General features: G+C 44.9%; 1 protein-coding gene across 20 annotated transcripts in view; it reads right to left on the reverse strand.

Moving 5' to 3' along the window:
- Positions 1 to 20,615, reverse strand: part of KALRN (kalirin RhoGEF kinase) — a 502,830-nt gene that overhangs the window by 41,438 nt on the left and 440,777 nt on the right. For 17 of the 20 annotated variants that reach the window (XR_007166315.2, XR_007166316.2, XM_048072237.2 and 14 more), the window contains 8 exons: positions 13,955 to 14,238; positions 12,991 to 13,095; positions 9,441 to 9,536; positions 7,732 to 7,862; positions 4,573 to 4,639; positions 3,105 to 3,208; positions 567 to 636; positions 39 to 125 (listed from right to left, as the gene is read on the reverse strand). Coding sequence is in view for 18 of the 20 variants with exons in the window: in XM_048072237.2 (XP_047928194.2) it covers positions 39 to 125; positions 567 to 636; positions 3,105 to 3,208; positions 4,573 to 4,639; positions 7,732 to 7,862; positions 9,441 to 9,536; positions 12,991 to 13,095; positions 13,955 to 14,238 (944 nt within the window). In the remaining 2 variants the exon portion in view is untranslated. The remainder of the gene's footprint in view (positions 1 to 38; positions 126 to 566; positions 637 to 3,104; positions 3,209 to 4,572; positions 4,640 to 7,731; positions 7,863 to 9,440; positions 9,537 to 12,990; positions 13,096 to 13,954; positions 14,239 to 20,615) is intronic. The other 3 variants (XM_048072239.2, XM_048072244.2, XM_048072243.2) reach the window with 3 other exon arrangements.

The raw sequence follows: 20,615 nt of genomic DNA on the forward strand, positions 1-20,615 counted from the left end.
GCTGTAAGTAGCAATAATGGATAATGAGCCACGCTTACCTCAAAATATGCCTCATACTCAGCTACTATGTATTCAGATCGTGGCTTATTTTGGCAATACACCACATACATGTGTAATCGGCGCTCCTGTGAAAACAAGATGCACAGCAGCCTGGTGAGATATTGGCTGCCGTTCTGTTCTGCTATTAAAAGCTGGCAGAAAATTGCTAAAATGTTCTGCTAGGTCATCTTTCTTTTTAGTTTAATCAAAGATTTAGTTTCCTGAAGTGGGGAAGCAAACTGATAACTGGTTCTGTTTCCCACTTCTGCCCCTTAGGCAAGGGAAGTTTCCATGGGGGAAGCCAGTTAATTGAGAGATCAATTTTTCCCCCAAAATAAGAAGTCTGCAAGAAGATGGTGACTAATGTTTCGGGGAAACCCATCTGCTCGCTGAAGATGAATAACGATGTTTAAATTAAGTTTAGACATGTAAAAATATCAAGACAACACAAGCAGATGCTTTTGGAAAGGAGCTATCACACTTTAAATGACGATTAGACTAGAGATAGGTAACAAAATAAAACTTACATGCTTAATAAAAAGCTGTGCTAAACGGTCATGCTCTTGAAGACATTTTTCCAGTTCAGCCAGGAAAAAGCTGAAAGAAAGAATATCAACATTTCAGAAGACTTTTTTTTAGGTTATTCCAGGGCAAGTCAGTCATCCTTCAGTAATATATCAATGCAATTTTAGCTAGAGTATTCAATAATAAATGAAAAGACAAGCCTGACTTCAGCCCTTAATGGTGGCATTTCTAAAACAGTAGATGAGAGCTGTGAAATATGGAGATCTTGTCTTGCAAACTATCTGGTCTTCTTTACTGTTACACTTACAGAGGTTTCAGGTTTTTAAAACTGCCAATGACTAACTGCAAGAGTTGCATTCCTTCACTGAGAACATCTAAAGTAAAACTTGTCAGTGTATCAAAACACTTGTGAAAACTCAACTGAAGCTTTACCAGGAGTTCTCAGTTGCATGAGCAGATTTGGAATACTGGTCATCATGAAAGAGATGCAGAAGTTTTCACTTGAGTAAACAAATCAACACCTTTTTGGTCACAGAGTACTGGCATGTTCTATTTTATGCTGTTTCTCAATATATTACCATTAGTTTTATTCATAAACTCAGCCTCTATCTTGACCTGCACCTTTTGTAGGTGCCTGCTTGAATGCCCTTTCCAAGAATACACTGAGATGCCTGGAAGTGAGGTATTATCATCTCAACTAAAGTTTAGAAATGCCAATAGGTTTTTCTAACTGGTAGGTAAATCCTGACAATCTCCATTTCCATGATGTTCCTCTTTTTCACTGCAGGATTTCTGTCTCAAATGCCTCCATGGATTTGCTACAGTAACCAGCTGCAGAGTATATGCCAGCAATGGTCTGGCCCCAAGAAATCCCAGAACCTCCAAGAAGATGTATGTTGAACAGCTGTCCTAACTAAACAACCCTATCACTACCATCAGCTGCAGCTACTTTCATAACTCAATCCTGTAAAAAAGTTAAATTCATCTGCATTTAAACAGACTTCTTGACCCAGATATGCAGAACTAAAAATAGAGACTCCCTCCCTGTGCGTTACAGAAAACTCTTATCATCATATTTAAACAATGAATGGCACTGGTTAAAATCCTCCACTGCTGGTATAAACTTAATATTTTTCTGGCATTTTTACGTTTTGCGCTCCCAAGAGCTGTTGTCAGAACATAAGGACAGGACCTGATAGGCACCCAAGAGATGCATGATGGCAATGACGCTGTGACTCCTTGACGATGGAAATGTCCAGAGCCAAAGGAATACCTAGTCTGGTGTCTATTGCTCAGATATGCACACTGCCTGTGCTCCAATTCTAGTTAGCCAAAGGCGTGGGGTTTTTCTGAGTGGCAGAGTTGAAACGGTGACCACGTTATCCAAAAGCACGACCCTGCTGTTCATAAAGTTACAGTAGAATGGCTCTGGGTTTGAAATAACCCTTGTATTTCCAGCAACTTTTCAAAAGCTGCTTGAACGGGGACAGAATAAAATTTTCAAGGAAAAGAGTTCCTAACTCAGAGTCAAAAGCATCAGACAGGCCAAAGCCTGTCAGAGCTTTTATGCAAGAAGTATCTCATCGCCCTCCTAGCCTAATAATGCTTCTGTGGTCAGCATTCTTGATCCTATCAGCTACATGTGCAGATGCTAGTGTTGCTTAGAACCACCAGATCCATGCCCACAAACCCCAGAGAGCCAAGAAGAGGGTGACGTAGTAATAGTTCATACAATGGAAGGAAACAATGATTTTCCAACACTGATACCACTCAGAGGCGGGATGAATTCAGCCTATAGCTGTGACCCAAGCAAGAGAGTTATGGCAGCCTCAGCAGCTTTTTTGGGGATCCAGCAAGCACCCCACAAGCAACACCCCTCTTGGAGCTATGCTGGGACAGCTGAGGAGCCCTGCATTGGTTCAGGAGCCCTGGACTGACCGCAGTGATGTCTCCCATGGAGCCTCTTGTTGTGGCTCCCCAGCAAGGAATGGCAGAGCCATTGGCAGCACAGCACTGACACAGACTCTCTCGTGATCCACAACATCTTTGTCACCCTGACCAGCACTCCTGGCATAGGGTGTGAACCAGCATGAAGCTGTATCTGCAGTCAGAGATGGTACCACAAACACCCTCCCACGAAGCCAGCCAGTGCACAGCTGCAGCCCACTGCATTTTTTTTCACTGGGAAAAAGGATTTTATGTAGGATTGATGCTTTGCATCATGCAGCTCTGCCATTTTTGGTTGGGTAGACAGAGCCTTATATCAGGATCTAGTATACTGCTGAACTGTGGCTAAAAGCACATGAACTGTAACATATTCTCAGGAGTCACAGCAGCCATGATTTGTGAAGTTAGGAAGCAGCACTTACAAACCAGCAGAGACCATTTAAAGTGAGGCAACATCCTTTGGAAGCTCAGCCCTGAATGACCTGCTGATGTTCAAGTAAAAGCAGCTTAGATGTACAGATACTACATACCCTAGTCCTTCATAAACGACTGGTTACAAGGGTGCTTGAAAGCAAACTAAACCGATGACTTACTCTTTGTGCCAGTCATAGATCTGGTGAATATTGCCAAATACTATCTTGTCTTTCCCTTTCATATCTTCAGAAACTCCTTTTTCTTCTATTCGCTTCATGAAGCCCTTTAGGATTAATGATCAGTGATTAGCCAAGGAGTCACTTAAAGAGAGAGCATAATTACACTCATTGAAAAAAAAAAAGTAAAAGTTTAATGTCAGGCTTTTTGCTTTGAAAACACTTAAAATACCTTTTTTTTTTTTTTTACAACTTAAAATCAGAAAACCATCTAGATACTCTAAATTACATAGTCTGCTTAAAAGAAAACTTTAAAGGATTTATTCTGAATAACTACAGTTGTTTTAGGAACCTTTGTCAGATGTCATTGAAGTGACAAGTGCAATTAGAAGATAAAAGTTAAACAAAAGTAGCTTATCATGCTCTTGGCTTTGCTGGTAAGAGGGAGAAGCCAGACTCTGTACAGACAAAATTCTTCTGTTCATCACCATGAACGTTTTGTGGGAGCACAAAGCCATGCAACAAGTTTAAAGAGTCACATGAACAGGATTTCTCACACCTCCTGAGAGTTTCTTTATAAGTCTTTGGAGCACTGCAGCCCTGTTAGCTTTGCCAGTGGAGCGTGATGTAAACAGAAGATAACACAAAGGTCTTCAAGTTTGGAAGCTCTTGAAAATCACTGCTAGACGGGCTGATAATTCTCCTTGGACTAGTGAATGCCAGAAGCATTCCCGAAAGCCCACTTCAACCGAGTGCCTCCACTTCTCAGTCCTTGCTGGGAATCAAACCGGACCGTGCACGTGAGTTGTTTCTGACAGATGATCCCTAGGGATCAGCCAGGTCTTTACAAGTTGAAACTTACAAAACGATGACTGCTTTTGAAAAAAATAGGAAAAAAAAACCTAAACACAAAATAACTTCTTCTATGTTATCTCAAGGTTTGTGGGTGAGGTTTTTTTTTTTTTTATTATTCCAAAAACATGAATCCATTGGCCACACACGCACCTCAGCACAGATCCGAAGCCAGACTTTGGGAAGGTACTCAAACACAGCACTGCAGCCCCGGTGCAAACTCAAGGAAAGTATGTGCTACCACTGCTCAGTATTGATTTGAAGTGGTATCACTGCATGACAGCAAGAATGGAATGAAATAAATGGAAGGGGCATAAATTATTCTCTCCCACTGCCCTCAAGGCTGCATTACAGCAGAGTTTGTTAGATGCAGGGTAGCCAAGAAAAACCTTTGCGTGCTGGAGTTGAAACCTAAAATACAACATTTGTTAGATGGAAACAGAAATAGTTTCCGAAGACATTTCTTCTTGTTTCTGTCAACATGAGGAGGGGACCATGGAAGCAGTGTGCGAAATAAACCAGTTTGTTTCTCATGCTGTATTTTTTGTTGTTGCCACTTTGCAGCATGGTGTTTGTTAGTGAGAAAACATTTTGCATAGCAGGGCTTGCTTCAGCTCACCTCCACAACAGTTCCCAAGTCTTTGACGTAGTCTTTTTCAGTCTGCACCAGCTCATTTAAGACAAACCTAAATTAAAACAGAACACACGCATTTGACCACGTTCCTTGATGTTACTGTTTGGTCCTCTTACGACATATTACCTCTTGAAAAAAAACCAGCACCATCCCAGGAAACACAACCTGACTCTCTCTTTGCTCATAGCTCAGTGGGACAAAAAGGACAAAAACTTCACATTTCAGGCCAGAGTAGTTTCAGTGCTCTTAACTCGTCTCTCATTCTTCCCCTCTTTCACACCAGGTCCCAGTGCAGTGCTAGACCAGCAGCACAACCAGGTGCCTCTGCTTTGAACCAACTCTCCCTGCCCTGCTCTCATCTGTCCCCCCCCATGCAGCCCTCCTGATAGCAATGGGGACATTTCCCAACCCATTTTGCAGCATTTAGGAGAGAGTTTCTTGCCCCAGTTAAGATGTAATTTGGAAGTTTCAAACACTGGAAAACAAATTCTCCTTCCTGCCTTAATGCAGAGCTTAATCTCTCAGCCTAGGTAATCCTTGTGGGGGTGTCCAGTGATTTCCACTTATCTCAGAACTAATAATCCCGGGGAGGAGAGTCAGCTAATGAAGGCTTGATGCATGCAAACAACACCGAGCTAAAAAACAACAACCCTCCTTTGTATGTCAAACTGACTAATCACATAATGTTCTTTCGAGGACAATTTCAAGAAGTTACAGCTTGCTGCAGACAGTTTTCCTCTCAATTACGCCAATACACAGATTTGGCACATGACAAATAAACTCCATCTGTGCTCCAGCTCTCTCCGGCGGTAACAAGGCTAACAAGATAGAGGAGCGCTTTCATGTCTAATATCGCTCTGCTCACGTCAATCAGCAGGCTGACCCACTTGAAGCAATAGGTCTGAGGGCAAACAGTGCTAAGATAAAAGCCTGCTTGAGAATATCTAGGGGAAAAAAAACACAAGCTGGCTTTTGGCTCCAATACAATGGCTGCGCTCCCGAGGTGTCCCTTGCTTGGACGGAGCGGAGGAGCTGCTTGGACGCGGGGAGGAGATGCTCGGACACGAGGCAGGGAGAGGTCAGACAGCTCCATGTTCATTTGAGAGTGAAATCCAACCCCCTTGGCAGAGGCCTGGGCTGGCAGCGGTGGTGCCAGATGCTCGTGCTCTCAGCAGCACCCTGCCAAGCTGCGTGCCTGGGTAGTAAACACGAGCAGGGCAGAAGGCTGCTCCTTCACACAGCGGCCGCGTGCGGCCTGGCCGAGTGCGTCCCATGAGGTGCCCTCTCACTGGCTGACCTGGTGCCCTTGGGACAGGCTGGCCATGGCTCACCCACACAGGCTCAAATCCCCTCTGTCTGCACTGCTCCTGGCGGAGCAGAGGGGTGCCCAGAGGCTAGGGAACCTCTGCCACCACCCACCCCCTGCTCCCCGGTTTCACCGGCTGTGAGGGTACAGCTGGCCAAAGCCTGCTCTGAAAATAAAGCAGCAGATTAAACCTGCCAATTTGTACCCGTTTTAGGAACCAGGGTCTCTATCTCCATTACTTAAGTTAAACTTGGCACTAGGGTTCCCCAGCTCCCCTCTCCCTAAAAAGCAAAAAAAAAAAAAAAAAAAAAAAAACAGCCTTCATCCTCTGCTAGTTCCCTGAAGCCTATCTGACACAGGTAGTCCCAAATTTGAGATTTCTAAGAAGTGTGTTGCCAAAATTCGAGATCACTCATCTCCTCATCTGACAACACAGAGCGAGGGCAGGCAGGCAGTTGCTCAGAAAGTGCCTGCCCCAGCCACCGGCAGGTATTGTCTACACAGCTGTAGTTAAAATGGCATTAAATGCACCAGGGGTAGAGCCTTCTCACTCTGAATATCTGGGTATCTCAGTAACTCCACGCTCAGGCTATACTGACACCGCTCAGTAGGACTGCTGCCTGGCTGCTCACAGGGATGCAGAAATCGGGTCTGATGGAACAGGGGTTTCCCAGTGCCAAGGCTAACTGCTGACAGGCACATGTTGCCTGAGACAGAGGAAATGACCGCCCATGCCTGTGCAAGGATTCAATTGCTGTTTTGTGGGAAATGGGGGTCACAGCTCGAGTTTGGAGCCCGGCTGCCTAATATGGCTATGGAATTACACACAGCCAGAGGCACAGACACAGAGCACAGACACCAGGGAGCTGGAGAGGAGACAGATGTCTTGTGCTGAAAGCCACTAGCAGGTGCTCCTAAACATCCTGGCGTTTCGGAAATCTGGACGGAGGCAGCAGCTAATTACGCTGCCAGTCTGCCTGCCAGAAGCGTCACAAGTTATAAAGCCTTACTGTACAGGGGCTTACACCAGCAAGGTCTCTGCACTAACCTGAAGTTACCTAATGAATGAACTGCTACCAGAAAACCCCAAAAATTGAAATATCAAGGAACTTTTAGGAGACAGGCATGGGCGGAGAGGTTTCCTGCAGTAAGGTTGACAGCTGTTTAGCAGAAAGCTTCTTCCACTCATGCCCAGGAGTGCTGTGCCCCTGCCTGCTGCTGGCAGCCCATCCTGTCCCTCTCTATAGTGCTTCTCCAGCTTCCTACAACAAACTGCAGAAGATAACGATGGCTTTCACAGACCTGCAACACTTTGTTCCTGCTTCCTCTCCCATTACCACGAACGTGAGGGTTTCCCAAATTAAACTTTCTCTTCAGTGGCATTTTCCCACCACAAATGTCACTGAATTCTCCCCCTTCCTTCGCTGGGGTGAAAAATCATTATCTCGTTAAAAAAAATGTCTCTCTTCGCTTTTCCTTGAAAGTAGCTAACAAGGTCAACAATATATTCTCCTTTGCAAGCTGATTTCACCTCTGGCACAGTAATTTCCAAAGCAAACACCTCAGTAACTCTGTGTGTAACTGCCCAGAGGCTTCTACAGTACTAGATATTTGCTATCTGGGGTAAAAGCTGCACATTTAAGAGTGAAGATGAACTTCCTGGATGTGAAAGCACTTTTTAAAGGTATTTTTGCAGGTTAAGAAGAAACAGATGCAGCAGGACACAGTTTTACTCCCAGTTCTGTGCTCCATCAATGACTACAAAGTATTCTTTCAGAGCAGCTACATGCCCTCCCTGGGTGAGTATTTCAGAAATAAGAACCAGTGAGACAACTTACATCCTGCCTCTCATTGCTTTGGCTTTTTGTTCCTCTTCAAGGTTTCTTGGGGGAGTTGAAGGCGTCATTCCTTCATTTAAGCAGCCAGTGGCATCTTTTAAGGTTCCTCGGTAAGATCCTCCTTCAAGGGTCTACGAAAACCCCAAAGAACAACAGAAAAAACATTACCCTTGAACTACAGCATCGGTGTTACCTTCTGTTTCAAGTCAATTCTGCAATCATCAGTGCAGTCTAAAACCAAGATGAATATTCAGCTTTCCCCTTGGTCTTAGTGAGACAAAACCAAACTAGTTTTAAATTGATACAAGCCCCCTCCTCCAAAAAGGATTAAAAACAGAGAAAATGTCCTTTTGCCAGAAGGTGAAAAAAACATTCCAGTAGCCCCAGAATGAAAAAACTCTTCCAAATTATTTCAGAACAACCTGACAGCATCCTAGCGTCACAATCAGACCCAAGGTTAGGCTACACGTGGACAGTGTTTCTCTGCCAAAGACTGAGCAAGAATTCCTAGTAGCAAAGTAGAACACAGGCTGAAACAAACGGATGGATACAGAGCAACATTCCACAGTAATTAAAGTTTCCCCCAAATCCCTGGAAAGTAATCGCAGTTGACCTAACAGTGTGCACACTGGGGAGAGAAAATAAAATATCCTCTGAAAATACATGTAACTGGGTTAATGAAATACTCAAAAATTTTTAGTCCCTCAATGGAATAAAACTATTTTGAGTAAATTTTCTGGGAATGTCCTTCTCAGTTTCCCATGTCCCAAAGAGATCCTTCTCCACTTACACCAATCGAGCACCCTATTAACACAGACCTCTTCATAACAACATCTCAAACTGGGAAAATGCCAAAACTTTCTGATATGATTCACTAGACAGTGCTGCTTGCACAGTTACAACAGTTCAATTATTTTTTTGAGTGTGTGTTGTTTTCACACACGTAAGGAAATAAACCTTTGTAGGCTCATCGTAACTCGGCTTCAATCCTGGTTTGTTAATCAGTAAAACTTGCTCAAAGCAAGTGTTTTCCTAATTTTAGAGGTACATGTAGAAAAAAAGGTTTATCTTTTATATTAACATTTTGTACTTTTGGGGGCAAAACTTAAAAGAAGCCAATACACGAAACACGATTTACTCCTTGTCCAACAGACATGGGACCGTACATGTGATGTATGACAGTGCACGAGTGCATGATAGTGATATTTTCGAAGAAATTAAACCCAGAGCATTTGTATTGCTTATTCCAGAAAAAGCAACATATGAATCTTTGTGAAAATTAAAGCACAGCTGTGATACTTCAAGCAGTTTTACTCTTCAGAGAGTTTTTTCAGAGAAGCCAGAATACCAAACAAATTCATATGTTGGGTATCAAAACTCTTCTGCCTCAGAACAATTTTGTTTGTTTTTTAAATCATTGCAGGGAAAGAACAGTCCCCAGGAAGAGAACAGTACAGTAGCTCATACCCTGCAAAGCCCTCTCCAAAACTGCCTTTTGACTTTTGCAGTGCAGAGCCTATGGGCTTCGTCTCACACGTGGAGCAAAAATATTAGATACTCTACTGAGAAGCAGAGCACACAGGGTTGATAGAAGCACAGCAGATGAAGGTGGAAAGCAAGGAAACCAGAAACAGAAGTAGACTTTAAATCCCTTCCTTAGAGCTGTATCAGGCCTGTTGTATACACAGTTTTCACAGCACTAAACTTACCAGCTTACTTTTGACCAACTTTTCTATTGCACTGACAAGATCCGCAGCAGTCGGGACATCGGAGGAGCTCTGTCGAGCAGCTAGCAAAGAAGAGGACTGCAAGACACCAGGTTGCAAAGGAAAAGCAAGTTAGGAGGATGAGAAGGGAACAGGAACCCAGTGGTCAGTGAAGCAGCTTCTGAGACAGGAGAAGAGTAAACGTAGAAGGGGAGCAGGAGGGTTAGAGGAACACATGCACAGTAAAGTGAGTGAGTGTTGCTGTATCAGACAAGCACAGAATTGCCATCAAAGTCTGGCTGCACATTCCTCTGCAGCAGTTCCAAGGCTGGGAAACAGGGAGTGGCATCAAAAAACTGAAGTTCATTTGCAACCGTGCTAAAATATTCTTAATGTCTGCTGGTTCCTCCTTCCAAGGACATCTATAGTTTTACAGACTCCAGAAAATTGATCTTCTTGCTGCAGATGTAAGAAATTACCCCCTCCCCCATACATGCATATTTAATAGATGCAATAAGTGAAGGTACGCATGGAGTTACAGGCAATAGGGGAGGAAGGCAGGGGCAAAGAAATCCTTCCTCCTTCCTTCCCCAAAGATCAATCGCAACTCCAAATGAACTCAGATGATACCACACATTCATGCAACTTCAGCCATCTAAAATTTGTATCTTTTCTCTCCCCTCTCTGCAATCAGTGGAGAGAAAATTCCCTTATGTGTATCATCTATCCTAGGTACCTGGCATAGGAGGGGCAGAAACACTCTTTGTAGATGCTCACTTTTCCCTACTGGCATTAGTTAAAATATTTTCAGTCTCAACTGAAAATTTGAAAATTGTTACAAATCTCCAGAAACGCTAAGACCTCATCACCACGCTACCCAAACATCCCCATGCCAGTGTGAAGGCTGGCCTCTCTGTGAAATGCTCAGCTCTAGCTGAAGGTTTTTGCTCTACGTGGGCACCCCTTGGTCTTTGTCCTACGAAATCTCAGTTTGAAAACCAAAGCTCAGATGATACCTATGGGAATTAATATTTATTACCTCACCTGTACGTACGTTTCTTCTGAACAAAATACTGACCAAACCCTTTGATAACCAGCTTTCAGCAGACTGACACAGACTAAACATGGCTAAATTTTTAAAAATTCTGCAGTAGAATTATTAAAAAGCTTATTCATCTCTCAGCTACTTCATATAGGTCTTCTGGAGAGTACCTATTTCAGCAAAGTCATCAAGCAGGTGCCAACATACACACATCTGAGATTAAATAGTGCTGGGGAACGAGACGTGGAAAGGCGATGGCAGGAATTAGGCAGCTGGCCATCTCTTTCAGCAGCCCTTTGGGGATGCTGCTCATGGTGAGTGACACAGCCCCAGGAAAAAAAAGGAAAGGGGAAAGACAAAGCAGAAGAGTGAACAGCCTGCCACTTTTAGTCTCCTCTTTCACTCAAATAATACATCTAATCAACAGTTCTAATTACAACAACAACAAAAATTACAGGTAATCAGGCTGGTAATTGAGGAATTAGGCTGGTAATACAGGAATCTCATACAAATGTAAACGTTCAGGCAGACGGCTTCACCTGCAATGCGACAGGCATGTCTAGGATGAAAAAGACTGAAAACAGGGACTCTAAGAGATACCGGACAAATACAGAGATGATAACTGTCAAACATAACCCTTCTAGAGGGAGAAATCCAAATTTTGGAGGCACTGAACAGCTGTTGCTCTCGTTTCTTTTACCCAAAATTGCTCAATATCTCTAAAAAGTAAATAAATACAGGATTTTCAAGGGAGCACGGAAACATTTGCTGCCTACAAGTCTTTCAGGATAAAATACAACTCTTCGGTGATTGACCAAAGAGCCCAGTTTGTGTGAGGCAAATCAAAAAATGGTATTTCAGTTTCCCAGTAAGTAAATTATGAATTTCTGATATGAAGGTATCTGGTGATTTGTGGTTATAAGCACCGCCAGGAATGGCGAAGCACTGTTACTGCTAGGACAGGGTGTCACCTCCTACCACCGCTGCTTCCCCACACTGCTGCTCTTCCAGCCTAAGGCTGTACCTGTAAGCAGTCACAGGACACAAGCAAGGAGCCATGGCCAAATTAACACAGTTAAAGAGCTTTTGGCTTCAGAATGGCTCAGACATCACTTGCTTCGTGTTTCTGTGCCAGGGAGTTCAGGAGCCATGTTTGTGGGCTGAAGTTTTGTATCCTCATGACATAAAGGGAGAAGTGACCAGAGCTAGAGCAGCTTTGTTTTTCTTTCTCTTTAAACAAACAAACAAACTAACTAACCCCAAACTATTTAGCTAAATGACCCAGAGAACAAGCCAGGAGCAACTGCTCTTGTGCTGGGCACGGATCCACCAGAGCTCTGCTTTGCTGACCTTTCGCCCCTGCCCCTCGCAGGCAGCCAGCAGCACACGCAGCGCTCAGAGAGCACCAGTCCGGGGCTCCAGCTGCTTCCTCCTGGCCCTGCTGCCACCGCAATGTCACAGCGCTTCCTGGCAGATTAGCAGTGAGCCCCGAATCCTCTCCTCCATCACTCTGCATCCCAGAAACATTTGCTCCCTTTCCTCTTGCTCTTCTTCCAAACTGCTGCCTGAACCTTTCCCAGGAACATTCTAGGTTATCACTTTTTTTTTTTTTTAATTAATTTCCCCTATCCTTGCTTCTTTGCACACAGTAATTACAATCAGAGGATAGAGATACAAAAGTGGCAGTGCTAAAAACAGATGCCAGCAGGAAAGCAGGAAACAGCCAGACAGGAGGATGGATTTCTGCAAGGGAGATGCCAGCACCAGGAGAGGATGGGGGAGGACACATGCAGACAGGGACCACACTAACTGAGAAAGCGAACCCCTTCCATAGCCAAATTCACAGATTCTCACCTCAAGTCCAAAACAGTAATTGAAGGACGCTACAAACAACTGCACCATCTACCACAACAAATTCCCGATTTAACATTCAGCAGACCCTAGCTAACAGCAGAGATCTACGACCAGAAATACCAAATGCTAGGACTGGGGAGATTTTTCCACTTGCAAGTCTTAAGGCACTTCAGAATAGAGGGTGTATGGCGGGATACAGACTGACAAAGTTCCTGGAGCCCAACCACATGGAAAGCCTGGTGGAAAAGCACAAGTTATGCAACTCTTGGTAAAGGTGATATTTTGGGATTCAAGCAGACTTCAGCATCTATCCTAGTCCTCAGGCCCAGGCTGCCACCAAATACCATTTCTGCTGCTACTGCCAGACACCAACAGCACTTTTGAAACCAGTGTGGAGAACACACGTCATCAGCCTGAGTGGAGTTTCTGACCACACACAGCACAAGCACACCACACCTGGCATGAAATGCAATCCCAAGGCTAAACTGCTTATCAGGCACTGTTTGTAAATCCAGTTGGTGAGAGGTATTAGGTTATGATTCACATGTAGGTGCCTAGTGTAACCACACGTATAGAACACCACTGTGAAACCACTATAAGACAGCTCTGTGAGAAAAGCACTTAAAAAGCAAATTGGTAGAGTAGAGGAGGTCTTACCATCTCATCTTGGGTTGGATCATTGTCAAAAATCTTCATGGGAGGAGGAAGAGGTGTATGCGACTCTTCGTCTGGCTCATCTTCTCCCCAACCCTTCTTGCTCTTCTAAGGAAAGTGAAATATAATTAGAGGAACGGAGGGGTTTCTTTTTATCTTTTCAGATATTTGAGCCCTGCCACCAGGCTTTGAATCTGTTAGTGATACTAACAGTGTCTCAATATGGCATTGCGTGGAGACAGTTGCAGGTAATACTAAGCATCATAGAAGAGAAACGATAAAGATGCAAGGTTTGGCCTGTTAATCCTATTAAATTCTAAGAGTTACAGGAACACAAGTACTGTGGCACCAAAGCAGCTACAGCAGCTACAGCTGTCTGTGTGCTGATGGAAAAGTACTTTCTAATTTAAATGAAAACAGCTCAATGTAAAGTTTTCAAAATGCATTGCTCTATTTGTATTCAGTTAATATCTTCTCTATTTTCTGCCGGTAATTCCTTACTTACTTTGTCAGGAGACAGCCATTCTAGCAAAGAACATGCCTGCAGAGAAACTGCAGCTACAAACACGCAGCCGATTTAACAGAGACATGGCTATTTCTCTGAGCGTTCTCTTTCAATAGGGAATTACACTGCCACGGCACGATGAAGGTGATATGAACCTCAGCAAAAAGTGATAGCAGCTGCTCAGAAATGGCTTCATTTCTATCCTTGGCAGACTCCCAATAGGCTATTAAAAAAATCTAGTTAAAGGACGACAACGTATGCAGACTGAAAAGCTGTTCCCTACACATTCCGCTGCTCTTTAGATGACAATACTTCTTGCAAGACAGCTTTAATCAATTTAGTTTTTCATATGATTCGTTGCTCCCTCTAGACCCTCAGGGAGCTGCATTTGCTCAAGTGTGAATCACACACCCCAGACTATCAGAAACATCAGGCTTCCCTGCAACAAACCCCAGCACACACCTCATCGGCGCTGTCTCCTTGCGGAGTGGTTTCATCTCCGGTCTTCGGTGAGCCGAGGTCAAAGCTTTTCCTGCCATCTCGCACCTTCTTTTGCTTCTTGATGTTACTCTCAGCCTTGCCACTGTTCAGCCGGCGCACAGGACTGGTCAGCCATTTCTTCAGTGTGTTGGTCGAGCGCTTGGGGCCGGGAGAGCTCTGGATGGAGTTGAGGGATGGCTGAGGCTGTAGGTTGGCCACCGAATCTGACTTGCCCCCGTTGTCATTGGAAGAAACTGAATATGCCTCTGCAAGAGAGCAGTGCACGCGGGAGATTATACCAGCCCCTGCCCTATTTCCTAGTGTACATCAAGCGCTTGACATTTCTAAACATGAAAATACAAAATGCCTCAGTGGAAAATGTTGTGACCTACGAACATTGTGTAATCTTTCTTGCACACCAGAGAGGAATATGCCACGCAGAGGGCATTTTCCACTATCTCACATACTTCACTCCTCTCCTACTGCACTGTCTGTCCTTAAGAAAGATCATAGGCAGCAAAGTTACCTAGTTTTTGATGAAAGCCTGAATTTCATGTTAAATGCTGAATTTCTCAGCTTCTTCTCACAGATTTCATTGTGAATTGCCAGGAGGAAATCAAGCACAAAAAGCAGATTACTACAAGAGACCTGACAGCCACCAACACTTTGTCAGGTTCTGATGCCATAAACGTTTCTCAGCCGTTGCCAGACCTCAATAACATTACTGTTAGTTTGACTACATATTAACTTTTGAAGGTTATTTGAAACACCTTAAAATTATCTCCTTTGCCCCTGAAAGCAATTTGTCAGAAGACGTCACACCTTCCCTAGAACTAAGAAATTGGAATGAACAATTACGAGATGACAAATTGTTCAAACCAAAGGAAACACCCAAGAAGGAGATACAGGCTTAAAATTAAAAAGATTTCCTTTATATCCTAGCAGGAAATTCTGCTGAACCATATCCAACTGCAATTATCAATACACATGTTCAGACTCGCACCTTAAAAATGGGCACAACCTCCCTCACCCTCCCAAAGCAACAGAGCAAAGATGTGCCAATATCAGTAAGTCTTTAAAAACAAAGCAAACAAGTTGCTGGAACATTTCTCAATTGCCCTTTAGGAACAAGTGCCCTGCTCTCACCTTCCTGAAACTATGGCAAAGGCAACTGCCTCCCCAGGAGGGATCAGGGACTGAGGTGTTTTATCCCTCGCAGTTTCAGAAGAAATTATTATTTTATTTTTTTTTTACAGAATTCAGAAATTCTGTCACACTCCTGTAAGGCTCATCTCACACTGAACATCAGAAAGCAGTCACCTGATGTTATTAAACATTTTTAGATGTTTATCTCTGAATCTCCTACCCACCCCAGCAGAAAACGAAAACATAAGTTACAACACACAAACACTGCCTGGTGCATGCAGATATTCGCAGTTCAACAATAAATACCGTGACAGACATTGGGTAATGCATGTGCTGAGGGAGAGCTGCTCTCCCAGTCCCCTATACTGGTTTAGGAGCCAGTTTCTGCCACCTGCACGCAGCGCTCCTGCCCTGGTGGGCAGAGCTGTTGCCCACAGCCAGCTGCACACCCAGCAGAGATCACAGCCCGTGTGGTCTGCCAGCTTGTAACCTGCAGACCAGGGGAGTTACAAGGCTTCACGACCAGAGATGGCCTCAGTCAGAAGTTACACCAGTAATTTGTTACGTACCTGGGATCAAAAGTCAGGTTTTTAGAACATATGGAAATAATTGTAAGCAGCTAGAAGAAGTCAAAGTTCATTTCCCAGAGAGCAGAAAATCTAACTCGTCTGTCTTCTGACAACAGGAGGAGTGGGGGCGAGGGTGGCTGGGAGGAGGGCAGGTCCCAGGTGGAGCTGCTTGGGTCTGCCTGCAGCTGATCTGCCAATTTCAGGCATTCCTCCATCAGGGCAAAGTAGGAATCTTATCTCAAAAAAGCCTGGTTTCAGCCAGCTCCTGTTGATGTTTCATGAACGCGAAGTCGTGTTAAATCAACGAGCACAAGATAATATTTGTCCATGACCAGCTTATCTTCCATTCAATAGGCTTTAGATAGCCTGCCCCGGCGGGCTCCACGTGATGCTCTGGCAGTTTATCAGCACACCTTGCGTCAGCACAATTCAGGGTTTCAGGACGAGGTGATTCTGAGCACTTAGGCAGCTCGCAGGGTGCAAGGACCTTCTCCCTTCCATCCCCCCAGCCAGGGAGGTCCTGGTGCAAAGGGAGCTGGGCTCCCGTCACAGGGAAAAACTGCTGGAAGAATTCACTCACTGCAGGCTGCCGCTTCAGGGGGTGAAATTTGGGGAAAGCAGGCATATCACAGACTTTGCAAGGGACTGGGCTTAGGGGATAGTTGGACTTAAAATGAAGATAAACTGTCTCCTATATCTCGGCTGATTAATGTACAGAGAGGCTTTTACTACAGCTTGAAAGTAGCATAGCCCAAACTCCTGCCTCAAGATGAAGGCACCTTGCCAATTTACCTCTTAGTACCGGAGGGGAGCTGACAGGAGGCAAAATGGAGCACGGGACAACAGCCTGCACCCCAAGGACTTGTTATTGAGCTGTGGAATCCCACCGCAGGCTGGTGGGCTCGAGGCAGGGCCAAACCCAGGAGCCCCAAAGTCTGGGATGGAAGACGCAGGGACCTCCATTCCCACCAGGGAACACCCCTGGTTTTATGAGCAGACAGCACAGCCGCAGCCCGGGCACGGACAGACACACAGCTTCTCCCACACCACCGCAATCCAATTGAGGTGGTCCCCAGGAAGCAATAGTCAGTCATGGTCCCCTACCGCCCAGGAAAAAGCAGCACTTAGGCAGAAACACTCCGAGTCCCAGAGCCGGCCCGCCGACCACCATACCCACTTGCAGGGCTTTTGTCTGCAGTTTAACCTACAGCCATGAAAGCTCTCCAGGCTGAACATCAGGCCTCCAGGACATCAAGCTGAGATGAAAGCCAACCCAAAGGCTTCCAGAGGGAAAGCTTTGAATAGTGGGGAGTGTTACACAGCACAATGATCCCACTTGAAGGAGGCTCTGGACTTTTCTGCTCAAGGACACAGCTTTGGTGATGCAAAAGGCTATTTACCAGCAATGGTGTGTTTTCCATGCCCCTGGGAACAGCCAGAGGTTGCTGAATCTCAGTTGTGCCATGCCGTACGTGGCCCTAGCAGATATGAATTCTCCTTCTTTCTCCTTATCTGCTGGAGTGCCCCAACTGACCGCTGTAAGGCACCTGGGAGAGAGCCCTGGGCTTGACTTGGCCACACAACAGCTTGAGGCTGGAAGTGCATCCTGCCCCAGCCTTATCTCGTGATTAGATGTCAGTGTGCTCTCTGGTTGGAACAAAGGCAGGGAAAGGGGCTGGAAAGGACGGTGTAAATCTCCCTGCTCTGCAGCCACCATGAGAGCCTCCAGCAGCGGGTGAATTCACTCTATTCAGTACCCAACGGTTGTACAAAGCACTCTCACCTCATTGTCTTATTTCTCACCATCTCCAAATAAGAACTGTCCGAAAAGCAAATGAGTCCACACACAATATTGATAACCATTTTTTTTTCTTTCCAAGGAACCGCAAATATAACCATGTTTTGTACCAAAACAAGCCACACTTGCTGTTTGCCATCCCTGCGGAAAATGATTTGCTTTACACACAACACAGGTCACCCCTGACATGGCCACGGAGGCAGGCGTGGAGCTCAGGAAAGAGCAGAGCTCCCAAAACAACAGACATAGACATGCTATGCACAAAATCTGCCATGGAAGACTTTTGGGACAAGCTCCGAAGCCCTGCTGGTGTGAGCTGCACTGCTTCCGTGGCACATACAGCTACAAACACATTTATCAAACACGTGGTAGGAGGTTGAGATCCAGACGCCGAGTGGATCAAGTGGAATATGTTACCGTGTTCTTCCAGTGCACCAGCACGTATGTGCTCTGCAAACTGTATTGTTAGAGCCGTCTGGAGACAGATTTTGCTCAAGAGGAGCCAGAGGCCCGTTGTGTGGCAGTTCAGGCAGCCGCTGCTGCCCACCAGGAGCCGCCAAGCTGCAGCACCAGAGGGGTCTGCAGGAACTGCGGGGCTGGCAGCGAGCTGCAGCGCGTGGTCATCCTGCCACCACTGTCCTCGGACGCAGAAATCTAAAAAAAGGTATCTGGCAAAGTGGAGTGGGTGCAGGGAGGTCAGCAGACTAGTGTGGCTAGATGGATTTCCTGGCCAACCCATTCATTCAGACAGAAGAAATGACAGTTTCCAAAACACGCCTAAGCAAACCTCCGAGAAACTTCTGGCAATATGACTGTGGCAGACACACAGCCAGACCAGAGAGCTTTAACTTTCAGAGCTTTTGCACTGCTGCAATCATGAAATCTTTGCTGTTGCTGCTGAAATGAACAGACGTCTAGAAAAGCACAGCTCTTTTACTTGGAAAATGGAAGGTTCCAGTTCTGTGCAACCTTGGGTGAAAGGAAAAACAAAAATCTCATAGACACATTTTAGAGGCACGGCTGTATTCCCACTTGAGCCAGTAGGAATTGCTGCTGGAACTTAACTACAAGATGTTTTATTTTTACCTCGCCATTCCCCAGAGCATGCAGGGGAGCGGAGGTCTGACCAGGCTCACGCAGCAGAGGATTCATCTGCAGGAACCCAAGTCTTTAACGGGAATGGGAAAGGCTTCTCAGAGAGATTCCGAAGAAAACATAAGGTTTGTCTTTTTGATCCACACTAACCACAGACTGTATACAAGAGGAGGGAAATACGCCTTGATACCCAGAAGTTAATACAGACTAGAGCTATGAAGACGTGACTATGGCAGGACACACTCTTGCTCGAGGTGAGAAGAGGTGAATCATTACATGGGACCAGCAGATTTATGTATGGCTCCATTTCTCACCCCAGAAAAACAGCCTAAGAGAAAAGGATTTTTCCACAGAAGTTAGAGAAAATGAGCCAGAATGGGAACTCTGTAATCCTATTAGCATGTGCATTTAAATCAACATTTTTTTTCACAGAAATAATTCCACTCATGAATGAAAGCCAATAACGAAAATCTGACCGATGAGCACATAAATTAACTCTGCTCTGCTCAGCAGAGCCCATTTTCCATATTTAGTGATTGCTGTAAAATAACATTTTTGACAAAGACAGAATTGAATCAGATGTGGGTGAAAGAGTAACTCAGTCTGTCCTCAAGCTATTATTTCCTGAAGGACAGGAATCTCTGTAGCAGAAAATCTTGGAAAGCAGGAGTCATCCAGACTCACCCTATGCACAAACAAAGCCCCTGTGTTAGTATTTCCCACTAAACAAACAAGGATCATCCAAACCATCAAAACGCTGCCTTTCCTGCCCTTTCCAAGCGTATTTCCTTCACCACGCAGGCTGTGGGCTCCAGTTCACAACTCTGGGCCCCTCGAGGCTTTACGTGCTCCCAGGGGAAGCCGTGCGGTGGGAGCCACCTCCTGTCTGCTCCAGCACTTCAGGGCCAACGCTCTACTCGGCGAGATCAAAGATGGCAGAAGGAGCTACAAACACTGATTCCTGGGTCTCTTCTGTGCTTTTGTATTAAATGTTCAAAACACACTCAGAGAAACATTTTTATTGGCACGAGTCAGGGTTACAAAACTTTGTGGCTTAGGCAGATGACAGTACAGTTCCCAGTTTTAGTGTTAGAGCCTATTCTGCATGTAAAACCTGGCATGGATTTACAAAAATTTGGGAGGTAGCGACATCTGGGTAATTCAAAGTCACTTTACAGCTATTCTTCAAGTGAAAACACTACTTCATAAGACATGTAAATAATGAACCTGACATGTTTTAATGTCAACAGATAAACTGCCTCCTCAGGCACTGCCTCCACACAAGGTCCCAGCAAAGAACGCAAATGGACATGAGGAAATTTTCAGTGCCCGTGTCGGATGAAGATAAAGGACAACTGGCTTGAAAAGCCCTTTAGATTAGAAGTACGCTAAACTTTCGCAATGGAATTGCAAAACTTGTCTGGAGTCCTCCCCAGCTCCCCACCCGCACCCAGCCCTGGTCGCCTCCAGCTGTGTGTGGAGATGCCAGCGAGGGAGAACCGTGAGGACACACCGTAGGACCCACTTCACACACGAGGGTAAGGACACCCTCAAACACTGCTATTGAAATTTAGATGTAAATTCTGCTCCGAGCTCCAGTGTTCTGCTGAACTTCACAGTCTCCTGGAAATGGGCAGCCTTGGGAAGTTTCAATGGAATTTTCTGTTTGTGTCTTGGAGTATCACTTGAAGCTTCAGTTTGGAAGTAGTGTCAAAAGGGCACGAGTCAGTCTGGCAGGACTGTCACAATTCCATTTACATGGGCAAAATTGCTTCTGTCCGAACTCAAAGAGTGGTATGGAGTGAACTATTTTATGCAAAATTTTCTAAGCCAACAGAGAAAGAAACCTACGTTGCTAAAAGCAGACGTACTTGACAAACTTTCCAATCACTGCAACATAAGAACTCAAAATTTGGCTGTTGGGTTCACTGCCAAACTTGAAAACAAGACTAACTTCCAAAATTAAACAGAAAAAATGTGACTAAAAAATAAATAAATCACATGACATTCAGAATGCAACTGTTTCGTTATTGAA

Source organism: Anser cygnoides, chromosome 6 (genome assembly GCF_040182565.1).
Source record: "Anser cygnoides isolate HZ-2024a breed goose chromosome 6, Taihu_goose_T2T_genome, whole genome shotgun sequence".
Lineage (NCBI taxonomy): Eukaryota > Metazoa > Chordata > Aves > Anseriformes > Anatidae > Anser > Anser cygnoides.